Below are 13109 nucleotides of genomic sequence, written 5' to 3'. Positions count from 1 at the left end.
TGGTATCTTTTTTTTTTTTAGTACAGGTCTTTTGATAATGGTCTTTCTCAGCTTTTGATTATCTGAAAAAGTTCATTTCAACTTCATTTTTTGAAGAATATTTTCACTGGACACAGAATTCTATATTGATTATTATTTTTTATTGTTATTATTTTTCATCCTCCCCTGAGGATATATTTTTATTGAGCTAGAGAGAGAGGAAGAGGGAGAGAGAGAGAAATAGTAGGAGGGAGAGAGGAAAGCTGGGAGAGAGGGAGAGAGAAATATTGATGTGAGAGAGAAGCATTGATCAGTTGTTTCCTATACACACCCCAACTAGGGATTGCCCCCTAGGTATGTGCCCTGATTGGGAATGGAACCCGCAATCTTTTGGTGTACAGGACAATGCTCCAACCAACTGAGCCACACTCAGCCAAGGCAATTGATAATTATTTTCTTTTAGTACTTCATCTTATTTTAAAATATATTTTTGCTCTAGCTGATTTGGCTCAGTGGATAGAGCGTCGGCCTGCGGACTGAAAGGTCCAGGTTCAATTCCGGTCAAGTGCATGTACCTGGTTTCAGGCTCGATCCCCAGTGGGGGGCGTGCAGGAGGTAGCTAATTAATGATTCTCTCATCATTGATGTTTCTATCTCTCTCTCCCTCTCCCTTCCTCTCTGAAATCAATTAAAAATATATATATATTATGTGCCCTTGACTGGAATTGAATCCAGGACTCTTTAGTCCATTGCTCTCTCCACTGAGCCAAACTGGCTAGGGCTCTTTTATTACTTTAAAAAAAGATGTCATTATTTGTATTCTGGCCTGATGGTTCCTGACTAGAAGTAAAAGTCTTTGGTCATTCTTCTCTTTGTTTATTCATATGTAAATATGTTTTTCCTCTTTTTACTTGTTGTTGTTGTTGTTATTAATCCTTACCCAAGGATATTTTTCCATTGATTTTTAGAGAGAGTGGAAGGGAGGGGGAGAAACAAAGAGAGAAACATTGATGTGAGAGAAACACATCATTTGGTTGCTTCCCACACAAGCCCCAACAAGGGCTGGGGATTGAGCCCGTAACCAAGGTACATGCCCTTGATCAGAATTGAACCCTTGACCCTCCAGTCCTCGGGCCAATGCTCTATCTACTGAGCCAAACCAGCTAGGGCCCTTTTGTTACTTTTAAGATTTTTCTCTTCATTGGCAGTTTTCAGCAATTTGATTATGATGTGTCTTTTTTTGTGCTTCTTTAAATGTATATGTCATTGTCTTTGGCATTCACTGAACTTCCTGCTTCTAGACTGGGGATTTATAATTTTCATAAAATTTGGGCAAGTTTTTTAGCCATTATTTTTTGAGATATATTTTTCTCTCTCCTTTCCTAGATTCTTTCTGAGGTAGCAATTACTCATATTTCATATTACCCTACAAGCCACTGGACCTCTGTTCATTTTAAGTTTTTTTAAACCCATTTGCTTCATTTTGCTATGGCTTCCTGTTCAATGACTTTTGTTTCCAATTTATTGTGAATTTTATCCAATGAAGTTTTTGGATATTTTCTTTTTGTTTAAAATATAAACACTAAATTTTATACTTTTTAGTGCTGGCTTTTGTTGTAATTATTTAAAGAAAGTTGGATTCTTTCTGGTAGGCAATTAAATTACTTTTGAAATTTATTTTTAAACTCTGCTAGGGCAAGTCTAGAGTTGTTTCTTTTTTTTCAGTTATTAAAGGCCTTTATTAACAGACTAGAGGCCCGGTGCATGAAATTCGTGCACTTGCAGGGGGCGGGGGGATCCCCTTAGCCCAGCCTTCACCCTCTCGCAGTCTGGGAGCCCTCAGGGGATGTCTGAATGACGGCTTAGGCCCGCTCCTTGTAAGCCTGGCTTCTGGCTAAGCTGTGGGAGCCCACTGACCACCAGGGAGTAGCTCCTGTATTGAGCACCTGCCCCCTGGTGGTCAGTGCGTGTCATAGCGACCGGTTGTTCTACCATTCGGTCAATTTGCATATTAGCCTTTTATTATATAGGATGCTTGCAGTTTGTTGACTTTTTTGAAAAAAAAAAGTAAACTTTTATTACAAATTAAAAATGATATTCTTAAAAATCTTAACCAGATATGAAACAATTTAAAAACCTTTAAAGGTATATTAAGAAAAACCAGGCTTTTTAATAAGACAAGTTTGTCATTACCAAAAAGAGACATTGAGGTAAAAAACAAAAAAACCCCAAAAAAACCATGTTGTATAGGTAATGGAGCTAGTTCTAGTTATTTGGTCAATGGGCAAAAAAGCAAGTACGTCCTTACTGCTGAAATTTCATATTCATTTCTTCTTGTTGAATGACTAATTCGGATGATGGTAGATAGCCAATGGTAAGCCAGCATTTACTCAGCTTTACTCTAATTAGCCTTGGGAGCAGATGAATTCGAAGTTGGTGGATCGGCTGCTTTTGTCTCTTTGCCACTTTTGGTTTAGGGCAGTGGTTCTCAACCTTGGCTGCACATTAGAATCACCTGGGAATCTTTTTAAAATCCTGATTTCTGGGCCTCATCTTCAGGAAATTCTGCTAGTAACAAAGAAACAGAATTTCTGGAGGATGAGGCCCAGAAATCAGGATTTTAAAAAGATTGATTACTAATGTTGTGGCCCCATCCCATAACAGCAGGGCCTATAATATTTGCTGCCTCTGCATCCTTTTCTCCAACAACATCAAACTCCATTGCCTACACTGCGAAGCTACTTTCTGGGTTTATTCTTCTTTATGACCATTTTATTGTTCCCCAAACCTTAGTTGCGACGACCTTCTTGTCCTGGGTTTCTGCTTTCTGCATTACCCCTGGTGCTGGGCTTGGTGTTGGCAGTTCTGAGGGTGGGGCAGGCTATTGCTGGGTCTCTACCTCTCTGCTCATGGTTGCTTTGATGGTGGTGACTAGGGCCGGCTGCATCAGCTGTAGCGCCTCCTGGGGTGTGATGATAACTAGGCCAGTGGAACCATGGGACTGCTTAGGGCTCTTTAGGGTCTACTCTACTTTCCTGCTACCAACTGAGCTACCTCCAGTAGTCTTTAAATTTTTTTAAAAATTGATTTTTAGAGAGAGGAAAGGAGAGGGAGAGAGAGAGAAACATCAATGGGAGAGTGAAACTTTGATCTGCTGTCTCCTGCATACCTTCTACCGGGATTGAGCCTGAAACCTGGGCATGTGCCCTGACTGGGGATCGAACCGGCAACCTTTTGGTGCCTAGGACGAGACCCAACCAACTGAGTCACGCCAGGGGAGAGTAGTCTTTATCCACTTCTAAACTTATCCTTTTTGGGGTATCTACTGAATGTCTGGTATGTTCAGTGAGGTTTCTTCCTTCTGGCTGGATGAAATTTGAACCAGTTCTGGTCCTGTGTGAGCTCTGGGAATTGTTTGTTTTGTAGGTGGTCCTATAACATATAGTAGTAAAAGCAGGAATGATATGATAAATACAAGCCTGTATAAAGTAGAAATAATGTATGTACAGTGTAGTTCAACATATTGAAAAAGACTGATTTCTCCTAAAGTATAAGATAATGAAACACCATGCTTTGTACACCCATCAATCCACTCAATCAGTAGACTTTCCATTTTATCCATTCCTGGATACTGACTAAAAGAGACCACTTTACTACTAGCAAAACAAATAGTAACTTTGGCAGCTTTTAAGATTCTTTCTCTCTTTATGGACACAGGCAAATTCAGCGCATACACAATGTCTTTATTTTGTTCACCACCATCATGATGCTTATGTCCAATTTTATGCCAAGCTTAACACTCCTATGAGTTCTTACACTTTTCTGATACCTTAGGACCCATCTTGCTAACAGATGCCCATAATAGAGATAAAGCACAGGTGCTTACAGATGCACTTCAAAGCAATGGTGGCTTGATGCTGAGATGCTGAAGGTAGTAGTTCCCTGGGAAGGAGCATGGTGAAGCCAGTCTTGCCTCTCTGGGTGCACTGCTTCTATAATGGCTCACTGCAAAACAAACACTGAACATTTGTTTCACTTTTTGCTTTTTTGTAAAAGTGGAAATCCTCTTTGGATTTCTTTTGGTTAGTGAAAACAGGTACTAATGTAGCTCCTTTGTAAAAGTGAAGTAGTATAACTCGAACTTTTCAGAAGTGGGGGATACCTGTATACCACATTTTGTTTGTCCATTCATAAGTCAAGGGACCTTTGGATTTGTTCTTTTTCGCTATTGTGAACAATGCTGCTTTGAAAATTTGTGTGTCAATTTTTGTGTGTAGACTTTTTTCTTTTTCTTTTTTTTTTTTTTTACTTACCTGTGTATATACCTAAGAGTGGAATGCCTGGAAAATTGCATTTTCTTTTCTTTTTTAGTAGTGAACTTTTATTGATTTCATAGAGGAAAGGAGAGGGAGAGGGAGATAAAAACATCAGTGATGAGAGAAAATCATTGATCAGCTGCCTCCTGCATGTTGCACACTGAGGATCAAGCCTACAACCCAGCCATTTGCCCTGACTGGAAATCGAATTGCGACCTCCTGATCATAGGTCGATGCTCAGCCACTGAGCCATGCCAGCCAGGCAAAGCTTTTTCATGTTCAATAAAAAGACAATAAAAGAGAAATAGGAAAACAAACATAAAACCACCCACCTAGGAATGATGGAAAAACTATTACTCTTAACCTAGCAGGTTGAGTCTCTGGACTTCTGTTTCTTCATTTGTAAATATACATGAATTTAACTGGATGGCTTTTGTTACCCTTTCAGCTTACTGATTTTGAATTTAAGATTGGCATACTTTTTAGGATTTCATATTGAACACATGAGTTTGAGATCTTACTACATGAGTAATATAGATCGGAAATTGTTGTTGTTAGAAGAATGAATCAAAATTGAACACAAAATTTAATTTGAATTCCTTTGAATGACATATAGTTAAAATGTTTATTGTTTTAGGTTTTGGAGAAAGAATTAGGTAAGTAAAGGGTTGAAATCACCAGTGCTATTTCTTTCCATACTTAGTGGCTCATAACTACCTTTGTGCATTTATATTTGCTTTGATTTCATGATGCTTTTCACTTTTTGGTTAATAATTAATGTATGATTGTTTTAATACTAGGAATTTGCAGTCCCTGATTATCGTTCTTCTCATCTTGAAGTCAGTCAAGCGTCACAGCTTTTGCAACAGCAGCAGCAACAGCAGCTTCGCAGACGACCTTCCTTGCTTTCAGAATTTCACCCAGGTTCTGACAGGTAATGGGGTTTCTTTTATTTCTCTCTAGGACTGAACTTGTGAAGTGTGCCTACTTCACAGGTGCGTTAATTTCTTTAATTTTTTTATTTTACAATTTTATTAACCAAACTGTGACTGGTCATTTATAGTTTGTGTTTTGTTTGTTTTTATTTGTTTATCTTTTGGAGTTGTTGTAATTAGTGAACCAACCCTTAAAATTTGTTCCCATAGTTCAAAGTTAATGCTGTGTATCGGGACGTCAGGTAGACCTACACTTGAATCCTGGTCAGCAGTGTGGCCTTGATTACATTATACAAGGTGGGAGCAAAAGTAGGTTTACAGTTGTTATATGGAATATAACACAATAATTAATAAAAATAATGCAAGAATAAACTCTATGTATTGTGTAAACCCACTTTTGCCCCAGCCTGTATAAATTGGTGTTCTCTATTTAGGCTACTTATTAGAACTGCCTAGGAGCTGGGGTTTTTTCTTTTGGTTTTATGTAACAAATGTTTATTCTTGGTCACATTACATGTTTTTTTTGTTTTGTTTTTAATCTTCACTGGAGGATATTTTTCCATTGATTTTCAGAGAGAGTGGAAGAGAGAGGGAAAGACTGAGAGAAATATCGATGTAAGAGAAACACATTGATTGGTTGCCTCTTGCATGCACCCAGACAAGGTCCCGGGACAGGGAGGAGCCTGCAACCAGGGTACATGCCTTTGACTGGAATTGAACCCAGGACCCTTCGGTCTGCAAGCTGATGCTCTATCCACTGAGCCAAACTGGCTAGGGCTGCCTGGGAGCTTTTAAAACTTGATGCCCAGTACAGCTGGCATGGCTCAGTGGTTGAGTGTCAACTTATGAACCAGGAGGCCACCGTTTGATTCCCGGTCATGGCACATGCCCGGGTTGCGGGCTCGATTCCCAGTGGGACATGCAGGAAGTAGCTGATCAATGATTCTCTCTCATCATTGATGTTTCTGTCTCTCCCTTTCCCTTCCTCTCTGAAATCAATAAAGATATTAGATAGATAGATAGATAGATAGATAGATAGATAAAACTTGATGCCCAAGTGTCATTTCAGAATACAAGTTCCCTTGAACAACAAGGGTTTGACCTGTACAGGTTCACTTATACACGGATTTTTTTCAGTTGACACTTACAGTTCAATTGACTGCAGTTCAGTTGACCTGCGTAGTTCAAATCCCGGTTGTTTGAGGGTCAACTGGCTGTTGGGATTCTGCATATGCGAGGGTCAACTTAAGTTATAGTGGATTTTCTACTGCATGCCCTAACTGCTATATTTGTTCAGGGTTCAGCTTAATTAAATCAGTATCTGGGATTGGGCCCAGGCATTCCCTTATCTCTAAAATTTCCCAGGTCATTCTCATTTGTAGCCAGGATTGCAAATCACTGATTTAGGCTCTTCAAACCTTAGTTTTCTTGCTTGTAAAAATGGGGGTATTAATGTCATTAATGTCCTTGTCATCAAAGGATGGTAAGTATTTGATGAGATAATATTGGCTCTTTAAATGTTAGATACTCATTTTCCCTAGAGTCCTTATCATCTCTGCTATCTTTGACTTCATTCTTACTCTTGATATAAAATATTTTGAAATACAATAAGTACCTTTATTAAATTGCCTTCCTGGTTTTAGCAATTTTATAAAGAACCTGATTTCCGATTTTAAAAATATATTTACTGTTTCAGGTTTGAGGTGATAAAAGGCTTGAAATTATTTAGTCATGTTTAAAGTTATTTTAAAATACATTTCTTGGTGAAGGTTGTAGAGAGAATTCAGATCACTCTTCCCCCAATTTTTAGCAAATATGAAAAAAATAACTTTTTAAAAAGGGGCTAAAATGCCCCCTTTATAAAGAAGGAAAGGCATATAGCCACTGCCATAAACTTGGAAGAGTGGCATTTAAGGAAGGAATTAGAAGAATCTTTCATCACTTGGCTTTCTAGTCCCTATTTCTTTACTCAAGAAGCAGTGTTGAAGAAAGAAAGAGGATCATTAAAGTCCTAGGATTTCTCATGCATAATCTTCAATTTGAGAAAATTTAAGTCTTGGTGGTTTGCTTGGAATCCCCATATGCCATTCTGCAGGAAGAGCTGTCACGGTGTGTGGTTTTCCAAATTGGTGAGCCAAAACTATCAGGATTGGCTTACATGTCTGGTAAAGTGGCCAGGATTCTTACCAAAGGCTCTGGCAGCTTCAAGGTTTCCCTTACTTTGCTCTTTTTTCTGTTCCCTCAGGCTATAGAAAAGTATCTAGAAAGCCATACCCAGTCCTCCATCTGTAAAGAAACACATGACAGGCAAAGTAGTGATGAGCAAGGAAAACCCTTCACTCTATTCCACACCAAAGAGAAAGTCCGAGAGGGGCTGCCCATGTTGCACCTGAATAGGAGGGTAAGGAATGCCATGAACAGGGCAAACATATCCCTGGAAAAGAAAATTAATAAGCAGTACTGTATGCCCCAAACAAAGACCTCTACATGTACGAAGACAAAAACAAAGAACATACCACATGAGTGCTATGCACTATAGAAGAACCTATATATATAAAAGGCTAATACGCTAAGTGTCTGACCGGTCGCTATGATGTGCACTGACTACCAGGGGGCAGACGCTGAGTGCAGGAGCTACTTTGATGCGCACTGGCCATGTACAGAGAAACGGCACTGCGGACCTGGCGCCCACAAAGGAACACTCTGCTTCCCCCAAGTGGGACACAGGCCCCGCCACCACCCCGGAGCTCAACAAATTGCGGCTGACGCTGCCGAGACCTCATGGTGCAAAATGCGGCCCACAGCCCAGCCCAGCCAGAAAAGATAGCTATGGGTGCCGGGTAATGATGTCATGTAGCAATCCCCGGCTTCCTCTCCCTAGCGACGACTAGCCTCCTTGCAGTTTCTTCAGCCCAGGAACATGACTTGCTTTATACCAAGGTGCAAACATTTCACACTTTAACCAAATGTCTGTGAAGCTTTTTCCCATGCCTCATCTCATTTGATCCTCACAGAAGTCCTGGAGTAGGTAGATAGGAGACTCGCAGAATCCTATTTTCTTTTCATTAGCTGGAAAACAGAGATTTAGAAAGTTTAGGAACTTGACTCGACTGAAAAGAAGTAAGAAATGGTGGACCTTGAAAATGACTTCAGGTTTTCTCACTGCGCAGAATATAGTCAAACACTGCTGCAGTTAAATATTTTACCTTTTGTTCTCCCTGCGTGATCTACAATAATAATGTGCTTTGTGTTGGTAATTACTGCTGTGTTGCTGACAATTACCTGAAAAAGAAGTTGGGGTGCTTCACTGGGCTGGAAAAAGTTTAGCTACATCAGAAAGCAGGTCTAATTAAGTAAGTTTATTCTATATCTATAAAAGGCTAAGTTGACTCACGCATGTGTGATACATATAAAGCTCTCACTGGTGTAAGCGCACCTGTGTGTTTCGATCTGTCATTGTCGATCGTGAATTTGGTTGTCACTTCTATTATAGAGAAAGGGCAAACAGCGATATTAAAATATTTCTTCTAATTAATTTCCTTTCAATGTGCATGAATCCATGCACTGGGCCACTAGTTTAAAATTAATAATGAAGTATTCAAACACAAAACAGCCAAATTAGATAAAATGGAAGATTGGACATCCCAGTGCCCCCAACCTCATCACTATGTACTTAACATATAAAATGAGGTGAAACAGAATTAAAATAGGTGTGGCTAAAGGTCAGACCTTTGTTATGGAAGAAAGTTGTAAGATAATAAGAGTGAATGCAGAAGAAAAGGACAAAGATGAAAGCAATTTGAAAGAAGTTGATTAATCTGAAGGACAAATTACAACCACCCAATGTATCATATGAGCATGTGTTTCTGAGATGAAGAACATGGTAAAGGGGAAAAAATTTCATAATAAAATAATCTGTTTTTTTCCTTGTAAAGTAAACAAAGTTGATAAGAAATACCCAGACCTGTCTCTAGGAAAAAATTACACAGAATGATCAATATCTAGACAGATCCTTGTTAACTTATTAAAGTTCAAGGGTAAGTAAAATAATCAGGAATCCAGTAAGCAAAATAAATCTTTGATGGGGAGAAGAGTCTGGCCTCAAATTTCTATAGTGTCAGAAGATAGTAAAACAATAGCTACAAAATTCTTAGAAAAAGGAATTGAGATCCAAGAATATTATGCCAGACATGTTCAAGAATAAAAGCAATAGACATCCTTAGACATGAAAACACTGAACATCTAAAACTCTAAAAAACAATTTCTAGTAGGTGATGGGATCTAGCTAAATAGAGAATAGATGCCATAAACTCATTTAAGTAGAAAGTCCATATGAGTTATATAGATGAATTATGGTATTATAACAGAATGTCAATAATAATTCTTGACAAAGTAAAAAGACTATAACTACCCCACGTAGAGGTACGGTAAATATTGGGAGAATGTATAAAGGTATGAATTTGAAAAGTGTGGTTGGAGTGAGTTGGTACTTATATAATGGAAATGTTAAATAAAATTTCATCTTTTTTTTGCAGGCCAGCAGTGAGTGGCCCTGGTTCTAAGTGCTATGTTAATCCTCACCTGAGGATAGTTTTACCTTTTTTTTTTAGAGAGAGAGTGAAAAGGAGGGAGGGTATGTGTGTGGGGAGAGCGAGAGCGAGAGCAAGAGATAGAGAGGGAAGGAGGGAGGGAGGGAGAGATATGAGAGAAACACATTGATTGGTTGCCTGCTCCATGCACCCCAGCTGGGGCCGGTACTGAACCTGCAACCCACGTATATGCACTTTGGTACATGCCCTTTGGTTCATAGGCCAGTGCTCTAACCACTGGGAAACATGGGCCACGGCTAAAATTTCACCTTTTTAATGGTTTTTATAATGTTTTCCTTACCCTTTAACAGGAATTTTTTAGGAACTACTTTTCTTGTGATAAAGAAGCTTTTATCTGGTATATAGCAGCAGTTCTTTCCATTTTAAGCTTTATTACATATTTTTTTCTCATATCTTTATAAAAATAAAACAGATATTCTTAAAAAATACAGTTTGTGATTCTTTTGTTGTTTTGTTAATCCTCACCTGAGGATATTTTTTTCCCATTGATTTTTCTTTAGAGATAGTAGAAGGGAAAGGGAGAGACAGAGAGAGAGAGAATTGATTGGTTGCCTACACATGGGCCCCAACCAGGGCTGGGGAGTGAACCTGCAACACGGGGGGTACGTGCCCTTGCCCCAGCATTGAACTTGAGACCCTGTGGTGCACAGGCTGATGCGCTAATCATTTAGAACACTGGCCAGAGCTTAAAGGTATTTAAAGATGATATTAAGAAATGAAAGTCAGTAAAATATAGGAACTTTTATGTTTAAAAGTCTACAGCATTTTTATTATGAAAATCTGGTGTTCTTGTTTTTTGTTTCTGCTTTTGGATACTCACTTTTTTTATCCATTCATCAATTGAAATTTGATTGGTTTTTACTTTTTGACTATTATGAATAACTAGAGGCCCAGTGCATAACAATTGTGCACTGGGTGTATGTGTATGTGTGTGTGTGTGTGTGTGCATGCATGTGTTTGTGTCCCTCAGCCCTGCCTGCACCCTTTCACAGTCCAGGACCCCTCGCTCCTTATTACCCACCTGCTCGCTGCTTCTTACCTCTCGGCTCACTGCTCCTTAGCACTGCCGTGGAGGCGGGAGAAGCTCCCACCACCGCTGCTGCGCTCACCAGCCATGAGCCTGGCTTCTGGCTGAGCGGCTCTGCCCCTGTGGGAGCGCACTGACCACCAGGGGGCAGCTCCTGCGTTGAGCATCTGCTGCCTGGTGGTCAGTGCGTATTATAGCGACCGATGGTTCTGGTCGTTCTGTGTAATGGTCGCTTAGACTTGTATTATATAAATGCTGCTATGCACATTCATACACAAATTTTTGTGTGCCATTTATTTTCCTTTCTCTTGGTAATTTAACTTGCAGTAGAATTGTTCGATGATATAAATGAACGTTTAAGATTTCTTTACTATTTGAGAAACTACCAGATTGTTTCCAAATTGGCTGCAACATTCTATAGGTATTATTTTTTAAAAGGCAAAAATGTTAATTTAGAATGCACATTTCATGTTTAGCTTCATCAGGACTCCCAATATATAATTGTAATTGTTTTCACAAAGATTTTCATAGTACATTTGAATTTTTTGAAATTTTAAATGTTAAATTATATATTTACTAATTCATGTGTCAGTGGTTTTGTTTCTTCTCGATAGTTCGTTTCTAGGAGTTTACCCATTCCAGATTGTACCATTTGTTGGCATATAGTTGTTTGTAATATCCTATCGTATCTAATAATAGACAAACATGGTAATTGACCATACCTTTGCTATGCCTCCCATTGGCTAATCAGCGTGATGTGCAAATTAACCGCCAACGAAGATGGCGGCTAATTTGCATACTGCAGGCAGGGCGGGCCAGTGCAAGCCACCATCCTGGCCCCCGTGTGCTGCCTAAGCCCCGCCCCCAGCCGGGACCCCGTGTGTGGCCCTGGGTGGGGGGACCCCTGTTTGCGGCCCTGGGCGGTTGGGACCCCCATGTGCGACCTTGGGTGGGCGGGACCCCCATGTGCTGTCCTGGGTGGCAGGGCTTGGTGGCACGATCAGCCCGAGGAATCCTTATTTTTGCAGGGGCTGCTGGGGGCCCGATCAGAGACACAAACATGCAGGCCTGGCACCCAGCAGCCCCAAGCCCCGCCATCAGGGTGCTGGGGCTGCTGGAGGTACCAGAGACACAAACCCGTAGGCCCACCACCCAGCAGACCCAAGGCCAGTCACCACGGTGCTGGGGCTGCTGGAGGCCGGATGAGAGACACAACACACAGGAGGGCCCGGCACCCAGCAGACGCAAGCCCTGCCACCATGGTGCTGGGGCTGCTGGGGGCCGGATCAGAGGCACAAACCCGCAGGGGGGCCCTGAACCCAGCAGCACCAAGCCCCGCCACCACAGTGCTGGGGCTGCTGGGGGCAGGATCGGAGACACAAACCCGCAGGGGGTGGGCGGCACCCAGCAGCCCCAAAGCCCTGCCACCATGGTGCTGGGGCTGCTGGGGGCCGGATCAGAGGCACAAACCCACAGGGCGGTCCTGAACCCAGCAGCACCAAGCCCCGCCACCACAGTGCTGGGACTGCTGAGGGCAGGATCAGAGGCACAAACTAACAGGGGGGCCCTGAACCCAGCAGCACCAAGCCCCGCCACCACAGTGCTGGGGCTGCTGAGGGCAGGATCAGAGACACAAACCCTGCGAGCCCTGCACAGGACGGGTGCTTTGCTCCAGGCGAAGTGCTTTCCCTCCAACCCAGCTCTCCCTGGGAGTCCGGCGTGGAGGGCCCTCTCCCTGGGAAGCCGGAAATCCGCCTCTGGGTTGACTGTGCAGCAGCCACACCTGGCGAGCCACGGAGAGGGTGACCTACCCATGCGGATGTGTACACTGGCGGAGGCCACGCAGCTGCCATAGTTGAAGTCGTCCTTGATGTAGGAGCGGGGGTAGTGGGGATCAGAGTGGGCCAGGTTGGCAATGGAACCCCAGCTCCCCGCCAAATGACTAGAGCACATGGTCCTCAGTCACTTCCTGAGCAGCAGTCAGCCCCGACTGGGATCAACCTGAAACCAAGTAGGTGCCCTGGCAGAATGTGAACCCAAACCTTTGCTGTAGCAGAGGAGCTCTGGCCCACAGCAGGGGCCAGGGCAGCTGGCGAGTGCAGCGGCGGTGGCGGGAGCCTTCGCGGCAGCACTAAGGAGCAGCAAGCCAAGCAGTAGGAAGCAGCAAGCAGGTGGGCGGTAAGGAGGGAGGGGGTCCTGGACTGCAAGAGGGCACAGGCTGGGCTAAGGGACCCCCCCCCCC

At 42.1% G+C, this 13109-nt stretch overlaps 1 protein-coding gene across 12 annotated transcripts in view; it reads left to right on the top strand.

The window, feature by feature from the left end:
- The window catches only part of NCOR1 (nuclear receptor corepressor 1), a 241681-nt gene that overhangs the window by 49002 nt on the left and 179570 nt on the right, over positions 1–13109 (top strand). For all 12 annotated transcript variants that reach the window (XM_014542879.1, XM_014542885.1, XM_014542878.1 and 9 more), the window contains exon 3: positions 5096–5229. In XM_014542879.1, the coding sequence (XP_014398365.1) occupies positions 5096–5229 (134 nt within the window). The remainder of the gene's footprint in view (positions 1–5095; positions 5230–13109) is intronic.

This window comes from Myotis brandtii, unplaced genomic scaffold (assembly GCF_000412655.1).
Source record: "Myotis brandtii unplaced genomic scaffold, ASM41265v1 scaffold314, whole genome shotgun sequence".
In the NCBI taxonomy this organism is placed as follows: domain Eukaryota; kingdom Metazoa; phylum Chordata; class Mammalia; order Chiroptera; family Vespertilionidae; genus Myotis; species Myotis brandtii.
Note: the sequence above shows the minus strand (reverse complement) of the source record. Positions and strands in the feature narration are given on the sequence as shown.